Genomic DNA, 20,331 nt, shown 5'->3' on the forward strand with positions numbered 1-20,331 from the left:
TGAATGTAAATTATTTAGCCTCGTCTCATTTTAAAAAATAAATAAATAAATAAAAATGAAAAATGAATTAACCCCATGTGATGTCTGTGTTATGTGTGTAAGGTCGGGGGGGGTCCCATTTTCACTGCAGGGCAACCTGCTTGTGACAAATAAAGCTTGATTGATTCTGATTCTGATTCTGAATTAAATTGAATTAAAAAAAACTCTGATACACTGATAATGTATCTTGTTAGCCCAAATCTGATCTGTGTGCATTTTCATCTCACTATATTTCTTGTTTTCTTGCATTTCTTGTCTTTATTTGAGCCCTGCTCTGCTCTTTCCCCCTTTGGCTCTGTGTTTTGGGGGGCTGGTTAGACCCATTAGCACCTAGCTGTTGTAGCTGCCTCTGAGATAAACACTGCAGTTGTTCATCATGCTGTATTTTTCCATCCAGAACCTAAACAGACCAGGAAACAATACTCCATCAGCCAAGCACTGAGCACCTCTGGCATTAACTGCATCCTACTCATGTATTATTTTTGGTAGGACTAGACAAACTGGAGGTGGCAATACTTGCAGACGGTGTTGTTCTTGGTTTGAATCTGTGTCTGACATTCCAAACTCACTCCAGTATTTACAACAGCGGCACAGCCAACAGCTCAGCCAGTGCACTTTTGGTCTGACAAGATTCATAGACAGGATGTGCAGAAAGGCCAAGACTTGGACAGCAGGCTGAGACGTGGCCTTTGTCAAAGTCCACTGGGCTTCAGGTTCTGCAGACATTAACTAACATCCAGCCTTACAGACTAAAATGAGTGCCCAGAGGATTGATGGTAGTTTCCTTGTCCTAACATATTTGGCTTACAAGTTATATTTCAGTCAAGAATAACAGCTGAAAACAAAATAAGCTTTTACTTTCTTGCCCAGCCCTTTGAGAAAGCAGGGTGATCCTGTATCTTCATTAAGAAAATATTCCGACAGTTACAGTCTGGAAAGAGTTAGTATTCACTCCTTCAGCATATTATTGAATCTAGAGGACTAAATCATGCAATGATGAATAAATGGCTTACAGTTCAAAGTGCTGACTCAGTTAGTGGACCGTGAATGTGTCAAGAGATAGAAACTAATAACTTTTCTAAAGAAAAACAAATGTCTTCATGTTTCTGAACAGGAAGGAGGTGCTGCTTTTTCCTGTTAACCCTGCAACGCCACGTGTATCATGTTTGATACATGAGTTTTTGAGCCTTCAGTGTACTTTTTCTCCCCAAAAAACGAAATAAATTGCACAAATTATTTTTAAGCAATCAATGAAAATATCTGGACATAACAAATATGATGCAAATCATAACTTGTGAATATTTAATTTCTTCTTTTTTTATTTGACATAAGGTTCAGTAAAAACTCAGTGTTCAAAAACGCTGAATTATTTCATGGATCAGCCTTTACAATGTTAGATTACATTTTAAAATTAAGGTTAATTAAGGTTAATCTCTTAACCTCAAGAGACCCGAGCTATTGTTTAACAAAGTATGAAGCATCTCATAGAGCAGAAGTATAAGGCACAGAAAAGTTTAAATGTGATGTCCCCCATGTAAGGACAGACAATTTTAGGGAGAGAATTGTGCTATTGCTTTTCTTTTTCTGCAACTTTTTAATTATTTTGGGTTTAAAGCATTTTTTAAATAATGGAAATAATTGAACAAACCTTAAATCTTCTTCAAACCCAGCTGACTTTAGTAGTTAAGTAGTTCGTCCTGTTTTGAGCTAAAGACACCATTCATATGGCCTCAATACCTTGAACTCTTAAAGCTGTATTAAGTTCAAATCTTTGGGGGGTTTTAAATGATGATAGCTTAAGTTTCATGTCAATTTCAGTATGAGTTTTTAATGTATTTCCAGTTAGAGTGGGTGACATCAGCAATGATATTGCCCAATGAACATTTTCAGCTCTTTCATTTTACAACCTTTTTCTACTTCAGCTCTTTTTACTCCTACATTTTTAATCCACCTACACATTTGCCCTTCAAATAGTAGACATTTTGGTGCTCTCTTTGTGGTCTTTCACAAAATGTCCTTTAAAAGATAGACTGACTTATAATGTTTCCTCCATATTCACTCAAATTCACTCCAAAGTTAACTTGTTTCCTCTCTCTTTAGAAAAAACAGAAGTGGAGGCACTTTTAAAACAGCAATTTCTGTGCCATTTTTAGTGTTATTAACACTAAAAAAGAAAGTGTATGGACTACCTCAGTAACACATCCTTGTGCTCATAATGGCAAAAAATGTTTTCACTAAGAGCTGCTGTCTTTGTCTAGCAAGGAGCTATTCTAGGATCCTTCAGCAGGATTTTCTGTGCATTTCTGTGTCCCACTCTATTTGATGGAGAGAAGTAAACACAGCCATCACTGAGAAACAAACTGTGACCAGATTACCAACATGCTTTCACGTTGATTGACTTATTAGGTACTCCTGTGGCCACTCTGTGAAGTGCACTTTGGCCATTTTATTAAGTATAACTTTGGCCACTTTTTTGGATACACTGGTGGTAATAAAATGTCCCAACCTTTTTTTGAGACATGGCAGTTCAGCTCCATGCTCCAGAGAAAATCATTTAGATACAGAACCTTTTAGCCTTTAATGCACTTCGACTCCTTGATATGATTTACATTTTCTCTAAGCTGCATTTTGAAGCTAAAGCTAAGCTTCAAAATGCAGAAATCCAAAACCATTGGGTGATCTCACAGTAGCTACAAACATATTTATGCCGTCTCTGAATTTTCGCATGGAAGCGATGGTGTAAAAAAACCCTGTTTCCAGTACCAGGCATTTGCTGCTTTGATTGAAGCTGTGTCTTTTTAAAGTCTGTCATGTGCTATTTAAGATAAATAGCCCCCCCCCCCCCCAGAAATAATCAGCAGCCATTTTTGGTTTCTCAATTCATGTGCAGAATATCTTCGAGCTAAGTTTTTCAAAACTCCCAGTGTACACTACAGCCCATGGGCTCACACCAAATATATTTAAACTCTTCAGGAAAGAATCACTTGGCAATAGGATTAGGATCGGATTTTTTTCATAGCAAGTAATCCAAACCATGCAGCAACATATTAATAACTAACCTAGACCTGAGCATGGATCATCTCAGACGCTCTCCTGTCTGAAGTTTGGTCTCTTTTCAGCATCTTCTTCCTTCCACATGATGTTTGTCTCAGGCAGTTCAGGCACTGAACATAAACTTTGGTTACGAACAATTTAACCCTCATACTAGATCTTCACTGTGCTCATTTTTTATATTAGCCTAACCGTAGCTCTGTAGCTAGCCACCAGGTTTTTAACACAACATCATGCACACATTGCTCAGAGCTGTCCAACCACTGGTTGCTTGAGAAACGTGTACTCAGCAACAGTGGTTATTTGTGAAGAAGGTGCTACACCAAAAAGCTTAGAGTTCTTCATGTTTCTCTGTAAATATTCGCTAACTTCCTGTACTGTGTACATTTGAAGAAGTGCGATGGAAATTAGAAATGCAGACTAGCTGCACACTTTTTAACATGTTGCTGTATTTGCCTGCAGTTTGTCTGCAAATGCTCACTAAAAACGAGCTGAGTGGTAACACTACTTGAAAAAGTGTGACGCAAACCAAAGAAAATAAAAGTTAAAGTTGTTCCTCAGCACTGCAGTGAACATGTTTCAAAGGGTGTTGGTAGTTAGCAAGAATTATCACGAACTGGCTCAAATTATGTAACAAGGAAAGAGTCCACACAAATTGGTTACTTAAATATAAAATAATTTAGAAAACACAATCTAAGGCACAAAGATCACTAATGGGTTGATGTCAGGATGAGTACAAGAGAGGAACTGAACATTTCATCTGGGCCCGCTTTATAGGCTGTAAGACACTTACCTGCATTAGCTGACAATCCTCCCATGCCAGGCAATCAACAGCAGGTCATGGCTTTCATGAGTCTGGGTCGTAACAGGATTTTTACAGACAACCATGGCAATCTGCCAGTAACCGAAACAATCACTCAGAGGCTTTTGCCAACCAGTCCCTAGCAACAGGTGGTTGTCAGATGGTTGTTGGCCTGTGTCACTTGATTATAAATTATCGTCACGATTGTCACCAGTGTTGGTCAACTTACTTGAAAAAAGTAATCAGTAACTAATTACTGATTACTTCCCCCAAAAAGTAATCCCATTACTTTACTGATTACTTATTTTCAAAAGTAGTTCGTTACTTAGTTACTTAGTTTACTTTTTAAGACATGATTTATCCCCTAAATGGGTGATAAAGCAAGGATGATCTGATATCCTCGTGTTGGTGTTGTTCCCAGACCATCATGAAAATGTTGTTCCAGGTTCAACATTGCAAGTGACCAATCACATTGTTGTGACGTTATTTCTTTGCGCGCCAAGCCATTCGTGCATTTATGAAATTCCAATGTTGCAAGGACAATATCAATTCTGCTTACTGTTTATTAAAGGGTTACGGTTAGGGTTAGGGTCAGGGTCCGTTGATCGGCGGACAGAGGCGGTTTCACGCAGCTTAAGTACAGTTTTTTGTTTTACGCCGGTTTTTCCCGAAGTCGCAAAAGTATGAGGTCACAACATTCTGATTGGTCACTTGCAATGTTGATCCTGGAACAACATTTAGTATGATGATCTGGGAACAACACCAACACGAGGATATCAGATCAACCATAAAGCGGAATAGCTTTAGCTTCAGCCCAATTCTACTTTTTCTGCATAATCCATCATATAAAATGTAATCAAATGAAAAAGTCTCTTTTTAAAACTTGTTTTATTAGTTTTAATCTTTTAACTCTACGCATGAAGCAAACATTAGATTATATGCAATATTCTCTGACTGGAAGAAATTTGTTTAACATTTAAACCCATTTTCTGCACATTGCAGCACATAAAATATTTCTTTGTGTTTACACTCACTCTTTCAAATAGATGCACTTAAAACACAGCAGAAAATAAATAAAATCAAAGACCCAGCAGTCCTGTTGCTCTATTTTCACCTGTATAGCAGGGGTGGGGCAGGCGGAGGTTTGCCCTGGTGCAGGTGTGCCGCAGCGGTCAGTGGAAGGATACGGCAGTTTCTCTGTGAATTTCACATTCCAGCAGCAGCGTATTTGGTGCTTGCTCGACGTTTAGGGGATTTTTCGCTGTAAAAAGTTTTCTTCCCACTCAGTGAGCAGTGGACGCTAATGTTTTTGTCACTTTTTACAGAATCAAACTCAAAGTAAGGTCAGTACTTCCACACTTTAAACGCTGCACTCGATATATTATCCATTTTTGATCTGCACACAGCTGTTGCCACAAACGTTGCACTCGCTTATGTCATTGTCATGAGACACTTGCAGAAAAAATCCGGGTTTTAGTAACGCAGTGTGCTTACGGGAAAGTAACAGTAATCTAATTGCCTTTTTTGCAATAGTAATGTACTCCCTTTACTCGTTACTCGAAAAAAGTAATCGGATGACAGTAACTCGTTACTGCCCATCTCTGATTCACACATCCAAAATGGGGGTCTGTTGAATAAAAAATGCCTTTTGGAAACATGTATGTAAGTAAATGTTTTCTACAGTCATTGGTTCAGCTATTCTAGCTAGCCTAACTTCACTATCCCTGAAAAGATTCCTGCTAATTAGCTTTCCATGTTTATATCCAAAGTTATAGCGGTGCTGTGTTTTAGAAATTCTTAAGTCAGAACGTGGTTTTTCATTTTTAGATGTAAACTGGTCTGCTCACTCCTCTGCTAAACCTTGTAAATCCTTATTTACATGCATGGCTGGATTTTGAACTTTATCGTAACACCTTGATGAAGTTCTGAAGTAATCTGTTTAACTCTCAGTGCTAATGGCTGATATCCTCAGAGGCATTAGCTTTAAACCTGGAGATGGTGCTTTAATCAATCTCATGAACTTAAAAAATGATCTCGTTCAGCTAATCAACATGGCCAGAACTGAGGAGTGCATTTTCCTCTGTGTGTAAATCAACATTCAGAACCAGTTGTTTAAAAATTACCGTGGCGTTTGAGTGTTAAATCCACTGCCTAAAGTGCTGAGCTGGAGAGCTTGACAGACAGCTAGAGTTGGGTTAGTATATTCAACTGTAATGATTTTTGGCTTAACACTGAGCTGTTGAGGTGTGCTAGGAATTTATCATTATTTTCTTTGTTTATTTGCAAACTTGAGAAACACTTCAGGTCAGATCAGATTATAAAACCCATAATTTAAAAAAAATCTTTGGCTACAGCGTTATTGTATATTGTTACCAGACAATGGTGCAATACAAGGCCCTGCTTGAGGGGCCAAAAAATATTTTTAATTTTTAATGTTGACAAGTTAATAACAGCCTCTGGCACATGACCTTCCCCATCTATCCACAGCAGCTTATCAACTCTTTACAACCTTGCCTCCCAGTCACACAGCACAATTACTTACACCGCTTCAGGCTGCAGACAGTGAGTGACAAAACACCCAGGACAGTTAACAGTTTGCATGCTCCATCTGTCACTGTAGCTTTCCATCAGCGATACGGGCACGGAAAGAGGCCAAGAAACTGGGATATTTTGTAAGGGAGCTGGATTGTAGTGGCTCTCAGAGGAAGCAACAAGCGCTTGGATAGCAGCAGGCGCTTGCGAGAGGAGAGTGGTGAAATTCTCAGACAAGATTTAAACAAACAGAGACACAGACGCTGGCATTGCTGGCCATGGATACAGCCTCAAGCGCGCTGACAGAATAAGGCCATGAGAGATCACACACTGCCATCTCCAGATCAGGCCCAGAAGTATTCCTACAACAGCTCCTCTCACTTCAGTCAGGCTCAGCGAGTGTATAAATCATTTCTCAGAGGCAGGGGTAATAAAATGCTGGTGTCATTTCTTTTATTTCATATTTAATATTTAGTGGGACATTCAGCAGTCAGTGAAACTTATCAAGAATCAGATGATTAAGATGTTGGATTTATTTGCATGAGGAAGGTGCAGGAAAATCAAAAGTATTGCCATTTAATTTTAGCTTCCTCTATCCTCACTTTCTTTCCTCTTGTACTTTAAAAGCCATGTTACAGAGAGAAATAGTTGATATGGAAAATATCTTCACCATAGTTTATATGATATAAATCTTAATATAGTACAGGTAGTATCCAGACTAGTATAAGCTGCCTGAAAATAGATAATCTTTTTCAATATAAAAATAGTAGAAATAAATACTGTCATGAAAAGCTACCTTTATGTTTCAGGTTGATGGTTGTTGAGAATAAGTTTGCAGTTTATCCTTCTCATTACTTTCTCACACATTTAAATTCTCAAACAGTTCGACTGCCTCTCCTTCACACTTGTGCGCTCACGTGACGTGCAGTCACAGGTCGACTCTCGGGGGAGCTTTCCCTTTGGAAATAACCCCACCTTCAGGCCGTGCTCTGTTTCCACCAGCTGACAGCTCGTCTCAGTGGCATCAACTCCTGCTGGAAACATCACATCAGAGAAGAGGGGAAAAAATTATTTAAATGCAGAACTCAGCACCTCAGTGAGCTCAGGCTTGGTGCCGCCTGCCCTTCCCGGTGAAACACAGTACATTCATATTAACTATGCTTCTTCTCAAGGCTTTTCGTGCCGCATTACTCATTGGTGGAGCCATGGAAACAGAGCGTAAGTCTGTGCTGTACTGACAGTGAGGCAGTGCGTGTAGTGTCGTGTGTGTGTGTCCTTGTGAGTCATGTTGCTGACTTGTAAAGAAGCACCTCAAACATGGCTTTTATCAAACTTGTGAGAAGAGTTTTGTGTCTGTTTCAGAGAAAGCCGCGGTAGGTTTCTGGCTTTCAGAGGAACGATATTTCTGCCATGGAGTGGGGTTTTTTTTGGAAGTGGTCACTGTCGAGTTTATAAAGGATGCTCCTGATCTGACTCCCTTTTTTTATTTGTAACCAAGGCAGCAGTGAAAGGATAAAATACAAACAGCATACACTAAACACACAGAACATGAGGTGCACATTTTTAAAGTTAAACTTTTAATAGAAAAAGTGTTTCAGGACTTAATCAGATCTATTTACTTCCTGCACAGACTATACTCATTTTTAAATTTCCATCCTTTTTTAAATGTAAACTGGGAAAGAAAATCTACAGTCCAACCTCAGTAAACTGTAACAACAAATAGGCACAATCTCATTGTCAAAGAAGCCAGCCACGGATGCTTTGTTTTACTAGCTTTACCCTTTTATTTCTGTTTGGTTTTTATGCCAAACTTTCCCTTTGCCTTCTTGTTGGTCTGCATGACTTTATTCCTTTCTGTTCCTCCCAGTTTTATTTTGAAAGTTACCTAATGTGGCTCTACAAGTTCTTAATGGTTAAATCCTTTAGGAAGGAAGGAAGTCTCACTGAGATCAAGAGCTCTCTTTCAACCGTGGACAAAAAGCACACACAAAACTTGAGACAGACACACCAAAAAACAACCCATTATGCAATTTTTTTAACCTTCTCCCACTTATAGGCAGCAGTTTTTAAAAATTCAGGGTGAATCAGAGGTACGGCTAATGACCAGACACTGTAAGTACTGTGTTTCAGTTCAATCAAAGAGCAGAGGGAAGCAATCCGTCTTTGCAGCAGGGCCTTGTAAATAAACATCATATTTCATGATAATGCTGCTCTCTTTGATTCTCCAGTGGGCCCACCTCACTTTTTAATACAAGATGCAATGATGAGTAAGAAAAGAAACGCCTGTGATAAATTTGGGCCTTTGTTTTCTTCCCGCTGATTGAGTTCACCTGTGCTTTTTTGCCCTTCTCCCTGGTGTGTGCTTAGCCTTTGGGCTTTTCTCATTTCACTAATTTGTGCCTCCTCCTCTCCTCCATATTCCCGCCTATGACAATCAATCTCAGTGCGCCGTGCTGAAGGATGTCTCAATTCCTAAAATGCATCATAGCCAAGCTAAGCCAAGCCAACTTTATTTATATGGTACTTTTAAAAGAAAAAAGCATGTGCTGATCAAAGTGCTTAAAAATAAAATTAAAGACAAAAATAAATAAATAGATAATTAATAATAAATAAATAAATATATTTAAAAATGGAAAAGTACTGGCAAAAAGCACCTACAAACCGATGATAGGAGAGGGACTTTTTATACAACTCATCTTTTTCATTCAGTTTGTTTAAGTTTAAGATGATCAAACTTTCTGCCCTTCACTCTTCTCTGTGAGATTAAAAAAAAGGTTTAATAACTTGTCAACTTTCTCCATGTTATGAATTTAAAAGTGTTGCTAAATATAAAACATGAGCACTCTTAAACCTGAGACTATAAAATACAGCAGTAGTTGGACTATAACAAAATAATTTATGACACAATTGTGCCATGAAGTTGCTTTAAAGGCAGTGATCAAATATGCAGCTCAACCTGCTGTAGTGACCTCTTACAAGTAAGGGAGCAGCTTATTCATAATGAATTACCACAGTTGAAACCACTATTTGTAAATGTACAACTGTATCACTCATTATCTGTTTGAATGACCTCTGGTTTGTTTAAAGCCAGTTCAACCGGTTTTCTCATAAATGACAAACTAGCTAATAGTGATATCAATAAAATACATCAATACGTATCATTCTTGTTAAATATTAATAAATAAACATCATTAATAATAAAAAAAACAAAGCGTAAACCCTAATTGAAGTTAGACATAATGCTGTATATAACACATTCACCTATGAGTCCTCGCAAAGATACAACCAGGCAACTGTCCCCACTGGCCAGGATGTAATTTTTTCTTGCCGGCACTTTTACAAAAAAATCCAGTGATCAACTTTGAGCCTTAAACATTCCTCCTGTAAATGTCTTACCTTTAATTTTTGCGCAGTAAATGAGGTATTTAGTGTTAGTCATGCACGTCATAGGAACTGATCACGTTAAAGGAAGCTAATTGAAAATCTTTTAGCGATAAATAAAAGGAGTCAAGGAAAAACTTATGGAGGCACAGAATGTCTTGTGCTTGTCATTTTGACACTGAACCTGCTCTAGATGACTAATTCAAATGACTCAGACCTTTAAAATGTCAACAGCAACGATGCTTTGAAAAACTGTGAAAGGACAGTGTTGAGCGGACGAGCTATGTTACACTTACACCCTCATCTCATTCAACTGAAAGAATGTTCAAAGGCGCACGCCTTGCCGACCCTTTTCATCTGCCTGTCAGATTCGACCTGAAGCTGCAGCCTTGGATGTGCGCCTCTTCCTGCAGCAGTGGATGTGGAGTGCTTCTGTTTATATGGACATCACAAATAAACCCAAAGTTTGCCTCATTTTGTTTTGGCACATGGCCGGGGGGTGGGGTGGTGGGGGTTTATGATTAAAACCAGACTGTGCTTGCCCGACTCGAAGCCAGAAAAATAGATTGTAGTTACGCATACTCTGCACAAGAGGGAAGTACAGAAACACGCACGTGTCTTCAGCATCTGCAAAGGTGGACTCTTAAAACCAGTGCTTAACTCTATATCTGCTGTCTAATTTTCTGCCTCTGCTACAGGGACTTTTTCACAGAGTCATCTTGTTATTAAGTCTGGCTCTGTGATGATACATCTGTCTGTGGCATGAGAAGAAAGGCTCAGTCCCACCTCATCAGCCCATAACAGTAAATTATGCCAGCTCTGAGGCAGAGCTATGATCTTCCTGTAAATCTAATGACGACTTTTTTTTTTGTCACATGGTTGCAGTCAGGCGGCTGTGGGGTCTTCTTTTGCCAGTAACGGCTGAGCTCCTGCCAAGTTCCCTTGAAGTTATGACTAAGGTACACTGCAAAAAAAGTCTCAAGATTTAAGGCCGTCACATTCAATATATTAAAGTGCTTTTTTAAGCCAAAATAACAGCAATGAGTAATAATCAACAGCTAATTGCATTTCGCAAGATCAGAAATTTCTCAAATCTACTCGTAAAAGAAGAATTTTACTTCAGCGAATGAAATTTTCTCACCCTGTTGACTAATTGCAACCACATGTGTAACCAGACTCAAGAATGAACTCTAATTTCTCATTTCACTTGCCAAGACAGACACGTTTTGCAGTGTAGTGAAGACTGGGAAATCATGTGACATCAACAAAAGCAGACGCATAACAATCCCTTCGCTGCCGCCCACACACAGACACCGCGCACTTGCGCGCGCACACAAAAACACATATATCAAACACATACATCCTTTTTTGTAAAAAGGGAGGAACGCTGCAATTCATTTACTGCCTTTAAACCCTGCGCTGCCAGTAAACAGAGCCAACGTAATCAGCAGTGAGCCCGGACAGAAACATCAACATTGTAAAAGAAGAGCGAGAGAGAGACAGGGAGGAAAAAAAAGTTCCTCTAAACGTACCATTAATTGTTCCCCTGCCTGGTCCCTCTTTGACCTCCAGTCACTACAGCAGGGTCTCATGTTTCAGGCCCCCATGGCACTGGAGGACACCACCCCCCTCCTTCACACCATGCTGGTGCTCTGGCGACCTCTACTAGGGTAGGCAGGGGTCCTCACAGGCTTGGGAGGTGGGTATGGGCCCTTCCCACAGCGGCCGTTTTGGGGGTAAGGCGGAGGCTTTTGAGTTCTTAGATTGGAGGTGCTGTTCCCTATGATGACCTTAGGGTCTAGGGTCTGCGGGTGGGGTTCGGGACGAGCTTGGCCTGTGTGGTTGGAGTCTTTCGAGGGGTACAGGTGAGGCGGGTGGCCGTTCAAACCTGGCTTTTCGTGGTCCTTAATTAGATTGGGCGGGGTGAAGTGGCTGGTCTTCACTACCGACGCCATGTGGACAGGAGAAGGAGAGTTAGATCTGAGGATGACGCGGTCTTCATCGACGTGCTGTGATGCCTGAACTGAAGCTGGCTTGTGATTGGGCAGCATGGTGACCCTGAGGTCTCCTGAATGCGTTGAGTCGTGAAAGTTATTGGATGACCCCTGAGCGATGCAGGGCGGCTCCTCACTGAGGTCGATATTAGCTGTGAGACGATCAATCTGCTCAACCACCTGAATGAAAATAGAGAGAAATACATATGAACAAACTGCAGTGGAGTTTCAGTTACAGTACTTTGTTTGTGTACTTGCATTTTTATTCGACTTTCTGCTGCAGTTTGCTGGTCTGTAGCATTCATGTGTCAACGAAATGCCACAATCATCCCAGGAGTGGACATCTGAACAAGGTCAAACTGTGTAATGCTCAGAGAAGTTTAAAACAACCCAATCTCTACACCTACAGATCTCAGTTAGCATGTTGAATATAATATTAATATTGGGGCGACCGTGGCTCAGGGGGGTTGGGAAGCGCATCTGTAACCGGAAGGTTGCCGGTTCGATCCCCAGGCTCTCTGTCCTGGTCGTTGTGTCCTTGGGCAAGACACTTTACCCTATCGCCTACTGGTGTTGGCCAGAGGGGCCGATGGCGCGATATGGCAGCCTCGCTTCTGTCAGTCTGCCCCAGGGCAGCTGTGGCTACAACCGTAGCTTGCCTCCACCAGTGTGTGAATGTGAGAGTGAATGAATAGTGGCATTGTAAAGCGCTTTGGGTGCCTTGAAAAGCGCTATATAAATCCAATCCATTATTATTATTATTAAACTTCATGAAGGTACAATTGCTCTAAGACTGAACCAATATGGCTTCTGTGGAAGAGTTTAGGAGAAAGACTTCGCTTTTCAGCATGGTTTAAGTTCAAGACTCCACACCTCTGGGCAGATGACACCAAAGTTGAGACGTCATAATTCACAGCACCACAGTTGGAGAAAACCAAACACAGCATATCAACACAACCTCACGTCAAGCACGATGGTGGGGAGGTGATGAGTTGGACTTGTTTTACAGCCACAGGACCTGGGCACCTTTTACCATCAAGTCAACCACAAACTCCTCTGTATCCCAAAGTACTTTAGAGCCAAATATGAGGACATCTGTCAGACAGATAAAGCTTGACCGAAACTGGGTCATACAACATGACGATGATCCCCACTGCACAGCTGCAAATCTACAGCAGGATGGCTAAAAAAGTAAAGAATCAAGGTGTTGCAATGGCCCAGAGTCCAGACCTCAACCTGCTGTGTCAAAATGCTGAAGTGGTATTTTAAGAGAGCTGTGCATAAACAAATGCCCGCAAACCTCAATGACTTGAAGCAACATTGTAGATTTTGCCAAAATTCCTCCACAACAACAAGTGAGACTGAAAAGTCACACAGAACACAATCACTTCAAGTTACTGCCGCTAAAAGTGCTTCTACAAGGGACTGAATAATGGTTTACACTTCGTGTGAAAACTTTAAAAATGTAAAAAAATCTACATTTTTTTATTTCTTCCTAACCTATTGCTCCACCTTAATACCAGTCACATGCTACATACATCAGTATTAGCACATGCTGTTGATAGCTGTAGCTCTTCGAGGCCATAACACTTTAGTTTGGAGACTTTTGTGGGCTTTTGAATGCAGGAATTTGTTTTTACGTTTTGGTATTTGTACTGAAGTAATGGATCTGAAAGCTTCTTCCTCCGCTGCCAAACTCTATTTCTAACTACAACAGATTGAGACAATTTAACCAATTAGTCAAATTAAAGCTCTTTTTTGTCTCTGGATCTCTTTTGTTTACAACTGTCTCAGTTCACTATTATGGCGGTTTTTATTTGTAACAGCAAAATGCCAGACCTTGCACCAACGCAGTCAGCTGTGAATCAATGCCATTTTACAGCTGCATGCAAAATGGATACTGTAAGAGCAGGGCATAATTTAGTAACAGTCTCAAGCCAGGCTTTTTAATGTGCTGCCCGGAACGCTGCCAATTTCGGCAGCGTTTTTCAAAAGGTCAGAGCAAATCGTTCTCAATCACTGCTTCGGTAGGAGATGATGACTGAGTTGCAAACAATGCAGTCAGCATGCACACACACACACATACACATACACACGTATACACAAGGACACATATAATGACATGCTCTTCATGAACGTGCACTCAGAGATACACGACCTGTGTCAATCTGTTCTGCACAGTGGATTGTTATGTCAGCATCTGAGCTTTGTGTTAATCCTTTTAAATGTCACAGTTTCCAGGAGAGAATTGATGAAAGACTGGGTCATCTGCACCAGATGCAGGTTTTTCTATATTAGACACCTGATGTATACGTAAGGATTATACAGTTATAGTAATAGACCCTCCTACCTCTTTCATCTCGACGTGAACTTGCTTCAAACCCCCCAACACATCCTCCAGATCTGTCACCACTTGTCGAATTTGATCCCTCACCAAATCCTGCCGTCTCTTTTGCTTTGTCACCTCCAAACCCTGGAGCTGGTGGTTGTTTCCGGATGGTGATTTTGAGGTTTCTGGACTGGGGATGTCGGAAGGAGGGATGTAGGACCCCTTCCGTCTGCTTTGGTTCAAATTCTTTTGTGGGACCTCAGTCGGGAAAAAGCCACCACATCCATTCAAACCCTCCTCTGATCCACCCTTCAGTCTCCCTGGGTCCTGATGGCTATCTCCTTCCTCCCCTCCCTCGGTGAACACAGGCCTCGGTCTACAGTGGCCATTTGGCATGTGCAAATGGCCCAGTTGGGGATTGTATAGGTCCAAATGATGGTTCTCAAAGTTGCATCCATCGCTTTCCTCCTCATCCACAGAGACGTACCTGACAGTCCTCCTGTGTCTGTACCCCTGACCTTTGACCTGAAGATGAGGGAGAGGATGTGGTATCCCAGCGTTAAAGGGGTGTGCCCTGCTGTTGCTGCGCACCACACAGCCACACTGTTCTCTGACAGATGAATAGTGTCTCACCCCAGGCTCCAGTGGGTAGTTCCACTGGGCAGCGTTCAACTCCCAGGGGAAGACTTGGCTCAAGTCATCTGACTGGCTATAAGGGCCCTGCCCTGCAAACACAGACCTCCTCTGTGGGCTGTGATGACCACTTTTCTCAACTCTGTCCACCACGAAAGCTCTACCTCCTACATCTTTAACCCGAGGAGCCCGGGTGTCTCTCCTGAAGTCCAGCGATGGGTGGTCTGTCTGTCTGGGTGATGCTGGTTGATATCCCAGTCCACCGTGATGGCCGTACGGCTCATAGTGGATGCAGTGCTGGCAGGGGCATGGGGCAGGATTGTTGCTGTGCTGAAGAAATCGTTGGTGTCCCGTTGCTTGTGCGCCTTCTGTGTACATGTCCGAAGAAGTCCAAAGACTTGCGTCGAAAACGACTTAGAAAACAACTGGTTTCCTCCCCTCCCAGCTCTCTCCAGCCCAGTCATTCACTCGCTCTGTTTTCCTCATCTGCGTCTTCCCACAAGAAAACTTTTCACCAGCTCTTTTTTTTTAACTCTCTACCCAAGACTCCCTCCCCTTCCTTCCTGCCTGTTGTTTCCTTTCGTCTTCACTTCTGTAGTTAGTAATCTTTGCGTAGGTACTTTCCCTATACCCTCTTTCTCCTACTTCTCGTAACTTTTTCTTACTCCTTCTTCCTCACCCTGTAGCCCTCTCTCCTGCACGGGGCCCCTCTCCACCTCCCTCCCTCTCTCTCTGTCTCTCGTTCTACCTCTCCCGCCTCGTTGTTCTGTCTCATTTGCTGCTGCAGGCTTTCAGTCTCTCTCTCTCTCTCTCTCTCTCTCTCTCTCTCTCTCTCTCTCTCTCTCTCTCTCTCTCACTCTGGCAGTGTATTTCCCGTTTCCTCCCCTCCCCTCTCCCGCTCTCTTCTCTTTCTCCACCTCTTACTCCTTCTCTTGCCTCTGGTATATTCTCTCACTTCGTCGGCTGTACCTGAATTTGAGAATTTCTTCTTCACCCACCACCTGAAATCCTGCAGCTTTGTGAGGCTCCTCCGTTAAAGGACTCCATGGATCTCTGTCTCTGAGAGAAGCGCGTGAAAGAGTCCCAGCTCCGGTGCTGAGCTCATTAGACCAACTAAAGCCTTTGCACTCTGCAATTAAACGCTGCCTGGGATTCCTCGGCCAGAGACTGAGAGAGAAGGGGAGGGGTGGAGAGAAGCACTTGGGGGAGGTGGGGTTTCTAACATATACACACAAGGGAGTAGACAGCTCTCTGAGTCAAGGAGACAGAGCCACTGCCTTTGTACAAGGGGAGCATTTTTCACTTTTCTCTACCTCTCTCCACACCAATTTCTTTTCCTCCTCGTCCTTTGCCTCTCCTATCATCCGCACTCTGTCACTGTCTCAGTTAAAGTGACTTCACCTCAACAGTTGTGCAAAACTTCCTTCTGCTGAGGCAAGCACAGGCAGGATATCTTTGCTCCCTCAAATCCATACATTGGGATTTGAATGCCACTTAAACAGCACACTGTTAAATGTTTGCAAGCCATGTTAATTTCATCATCTGTTTGATTGAGTTTCTTCTCTCTTCAGATAAGATAATCTCCAGATGAATGGAGCAAAAAAGAAAAAACAGAATTAGATAAGCATGATGAGTAATCAAGATCGCTCTCTCTCTCTGTCTCTCTCTCTTTCTCTCCCTCCAAAATAGCACAGTGCGTCAGTATTGCAGCTCTTTGTCCACAGCGGCTGAGGACGGCAAGGCGTTTATTTTCAAAGAAAATAACTGGAGCTTTGAAAACAATGGGTTGTAAAAAAGAACTACTGAGAATAACAGCAGAGGAAGATGAAGGGGATTCATCCATCGCAGCAGGAGGATGAGCAGTGCAGCTGCAGCCGCTGGAAAAGACTGGTGTAACACAGCCGGAGGAATTTATATATCTGTGTGCAGTTTATTTATGTGGGCACAGATATGCATATTTAAATATACAAAGGTAAAGTTGTTCAGATTGAGTGTGTAGTGATTCTTAAAATCTGCAATAACTCAATGTTCATCCACTTGATTTCTGTGGGAACAAGCTGTGATCGGTCATCGGTATATAAATTAAGTAGAAACCTCCAATGCTGAACATGCACCAACACGACCTGTTGACACATCCAGATGTTACAGAGCAACATGTGTCTGGCCACTAGATGACTGCAAGTCCAATAATAATTCCTCTCCTTCTAGCCGTGTTTTAGTCTCCACCATCTCGGGGGGAAATATCTGCCACTGTAGATGCTGAATGCTTTAGCAGCTTCACTAGTTGATAACTTTTTTTATTTGGTATGCAGGTGGCTACAGTCGGCATTTAAAGCTTTTTGAAAGCAGTGAGGTTAAACTCAGACAGCAAAGCTGCAAAACAGACAGCTAAACAAAGATCTGAAGAATGTCAAAGACTCTATAGTGCTGAAGGGAACTGACGGTTTAAAATTTCTGTGGGTTAATCACCATGAAACGCCATTTACACAAGCTAGGAGTCATATGACCCTGATAAAGTAAAAATATTAATTACAGCTGCTTTAAAGAATAATTTCTGTCAGGGTATTTGTCGGCTACAGTAGCAGATAACTGTGTACATTATTTAGTATGCAAGCAGCTACAGCTGGGTTTTTTAAAGCAGTGAGGGTGGACCTAAAAGGTAGAGCTGCTGCACTGAAAGCTAAACAAAGATCTGAAGGAAGCCATAAGACTTTATATCCCTAAAGGGAACCAACAAGTGGTTTGAATTTTGTTTGGGTTAATCTCTATGAGCAGCCATTTTGGGCTTGCTTCTAGTCACATGACTGTTAGCAATCCTGACAGGAGTGATTGATCCCCATTTCCAGCCAGAGATATTAAAGGGATAGATGCCTTATTTAAATGTTATGACAAAATGCCCCATTGTTATCTGTCTATAGAGAACAACAAACCAGACTGAGTACATTTTGACTGCTTTTATTAGCACAATCCTGCCGATACTAAAGAGTCAGTTAGCTGAGAGCGAGGGAAAAAAGCAGTCATCAGTCACATTTGAACACTTTCTCGGTGCCATTTTAAACCCATGAATATAAGTCCTGCGCTCCAGCCATCTCGCTCTCATACATATAAATTCATTCAATCCAGACAGACAGACAGACGAGAAAGTCGATAAGAGAAGACAGAGCAACACCTCAGCCTGTCATCGGGTTCTCAGTGCTTCTCAGGAGGGTTTTCTCAGCCAGATCCTTGTCTGTGAGGTAAAAGGAATATCAAAGGTTGTCATTATCACACGGTCTGTGCCCATACATATAGATGGGTGCAGTATATGTGTGCATGTTGCCTCAGAAAGTTCCCAGCTTGTGCAGCTCTTACATCACACTGTTTTTTGTCAGCCGGCCCGCTTCACTGCACGACTGGAGGGGAAGCACCGAGTAGAAAATAGGAGCCACACTTCACCACTCTGAACTCTTTTGTCCTCGCCATGGTCAAGATGACCTAATTAGCACATATGGATATTTCGAACTGAGCCCTTAACAAGAGCTCAATATGGTGTCTGGAATGTCCTGGATGGCATGTGGCCTATTTACCCACCTGCAGATGTACAGACTTACTGTGGATAATTCAATGTGTAGTGTTTGAGTATGTTTTGTCTGTATTATACTGTTTATTGTCATAATATATAGGCTAGTTTTAGCCTCTCTGAACTAGCTACTAACTTGTATAAATATATAGGTTTATTTTTATTACCTCAGAATACACTGCTGAATATTTCAAGCCATGTTGTCCCTCAATAAGTCTGCAAGCATCAGAATATGATCAAATACTCCAACTAACCCAGTGACTGAACCTAAATGTGAAACAGAAAGGGCTTTTGTAAATCTGGTCCAACAAATTAGAATCAGCTTGACCCTTTTCTGTTGCTGAATGTAAATTTACAAACTGTTCTCATGCAAAGAAAGAAAGAAAGAAAGAAAGAAAGAAAGAAAGAAAGAAAGAAAGAAGAGAAGAGAGCTTAGTCCTTTTATCATGAGCCTTATAATAAAAAGAAAAAAGTTTTCTGACTTGACCTCTAAATCCATTCCTGAGTTTATGGGCCCTGAGTTTTGCCCTTTTATTTTGAAATCTTCTGTAGAATACCTATATCCTCCTTTGTTCTTGTTACTCCATGTTTATTGATTTATCCCCTAAACACTCATCCCTTTTCATCACAATTAAATATACCAAAGTTGTTTCCATTAGAAATAATCTCTTTATGGATTGAAATAGAGTGAATGTAAGTCTGCTTCACAGCATATTTCAAATGTGTGTATCTGCAGACTGGTATGCACTCCCTCCATTTCAGTCTTCCACTCTTAGTGTGCAATTGTGGGCAAGCTTGGCCCCAGCTGCTCACAGCTTCTCTTGCTAGGTTCCCACTTGTGCGTTTAGTTCAGCAAAAGGAGGAAAACACATTCCTTCGCTGTTTCCCCCATAAAGACAATGTTTAACAGCCTTTCCTGTATCATTAATGATGAGTTTTGACACCTCAGTGTTTATCAATGAAGATGTGGTTTGACGACAATTACAATAGCTTCTGGATTTTTCCATGAGTAGCTCTAGAAAAGGCAGTGATCTGGAAGCAGACCTGAAACATGACAAAACCCACTCAGTCCAGAAAAGAGAAACAAGGGTCACCCCTAGCAGGCATCCAAGGGGGAAAGGTCATTATTCTAGCATGTCAGGGGGGTCGGCTCAAAATATTCAGTGACTGCATCTATTAAACAAAACTGTCATCAAAAACAACACATTTACCCAGATTAATGCTTGCTGGGCCTCGTAAATTAAATTACAGTAACATAAATTTTTGTCAGCTAACTCAGAAACTATAAAACATGGGCACTGCCTTCAGGTCGAACAAAATTAGCCAATGTGGAAATGCCTAAAAACATTCCTCTGAAGTCCACAAGACGGCGATAGCTGTAGTTGCTAAAAGACTTGTGGTCCTTGAAGAAACAACTTTTTTGACTTTACCTCCATTGCAGAGTTTATGGGTTCAGTCACTCATTTAAGCCTTTTTTTTTTTTTATCTTGGTCATACCATGTTTAAATATTGCAGATTATCCTTGGTGTGCAAGTGGTTTCACAGTCTGTCCCAACCCTCAGAAAATGCTAATGTTGAGCCTTCAGAAACAAATGGATGTCAGGGTAGCTGCGTCCTTTTATTATGCTGTCTAATTAGTATCACAGGGCTTCTCTCATACTTTAAGTGCACTCGTTTCATTTCAGCGTAGTGTGAGTCCCATTGTTTTTCCTGTCATTTATATTGCTGGTAGACCTTCTGTTGTCCTCTCCTGTTTCACCGTGTGCATGTGTATCCGTTTCACCGCTCCATGCAAACACAACAAGAAACATCTGACTGATGATTATCCTTGTGATTTGTAATCCAGCATATAAAAAAAACAAATTTTTCCAAAAGTTAAAGTACTGATTTTAATCTGCAGTGGTCCTTAAGGTTTCTGCACCTTTGCACAATCTTTGAAATGTGCCATTCATTGTAAGTATTCAGCATTTCTGCCTTAAAAGTCACTTATTATTCAAAATCCACAGTTTAA

General features: G+C 41.3%; 1 protein-coding gene across 2 annotated transcripts; it reads right to left on the minus strand.

Moving 5' to 3' along the window:
- Nucleotides 1-6,843: 6,843 nt before the first annotated feature.
- Nucleotides 6,844-16,065, minus strand: LOC146647840 (uncharacterized). Of its 2 annotated transcripts, none has more exons than XM_085389795.1 (3): nucleotides 14,150-16,065; nucleotides 11,338-11,979; nucleotides 6,844-7,455 (listed from the first exon to the last, which is right to left on the minus strand). In XM_085389795.1, the coding sequence occupies exons 1-2, from the start codon at nucleotides 15,137-15,139 to the stop codon at nucleotides 11,440-11,442; spliced, it is 1,530 nt and encodes a 509-aa protein (XP_085245921.1). In that variant the 5' UTR covers nucleotides 15,140-16,065; the 3' UTR covers nucleotides 6,844-7,455; nucleotides 11,338-11,439. The 2 variants fall into 2 exon arrangements, with proteins under 2 accessions (XP_085245921.1, XP_085245920.1); XM_085389794.1 differs by having other exon boundaries at nucleotides 6,844-7,458.
- Nucleotides 16,066-20,331: the final 4,266 nt, after the last annotated feature.

The sequence above is a fragment of the Rhamphochromis longiceps genome, linkage group LG18 (genome assembly GCF_057381845.1).
Source record: "Rhamphochromis longiceps isolate RC_006_pf linkage group LG18, R_longiceps_female_GT1.1, whole genome shotgun sequence".
In the NCBI taxonomy this organism is placed as follows: Eukaryota; Metazoa; Chordata; class Actinopteri; order Cichliformes; family Cichlidae; genus Rhamphochromis; species Rhamphochromis longiceps.

Coding starts and splice junctions, on each gene's coding strand:
- LOC146647840 (XM_085389795.1), bottom strand. CDS start 15,139: ATGTACACAGAAGGCGCACAAGCAACGGGACACCAACGATTTCTTCAG. Junction 11,980..14,149: donor TTCACGTCGAGATGAAAGAG/GTAGGAGGGTCT, acceptor ATTTTCATTCAG/GTGGTTGAGCAGATTGATCG.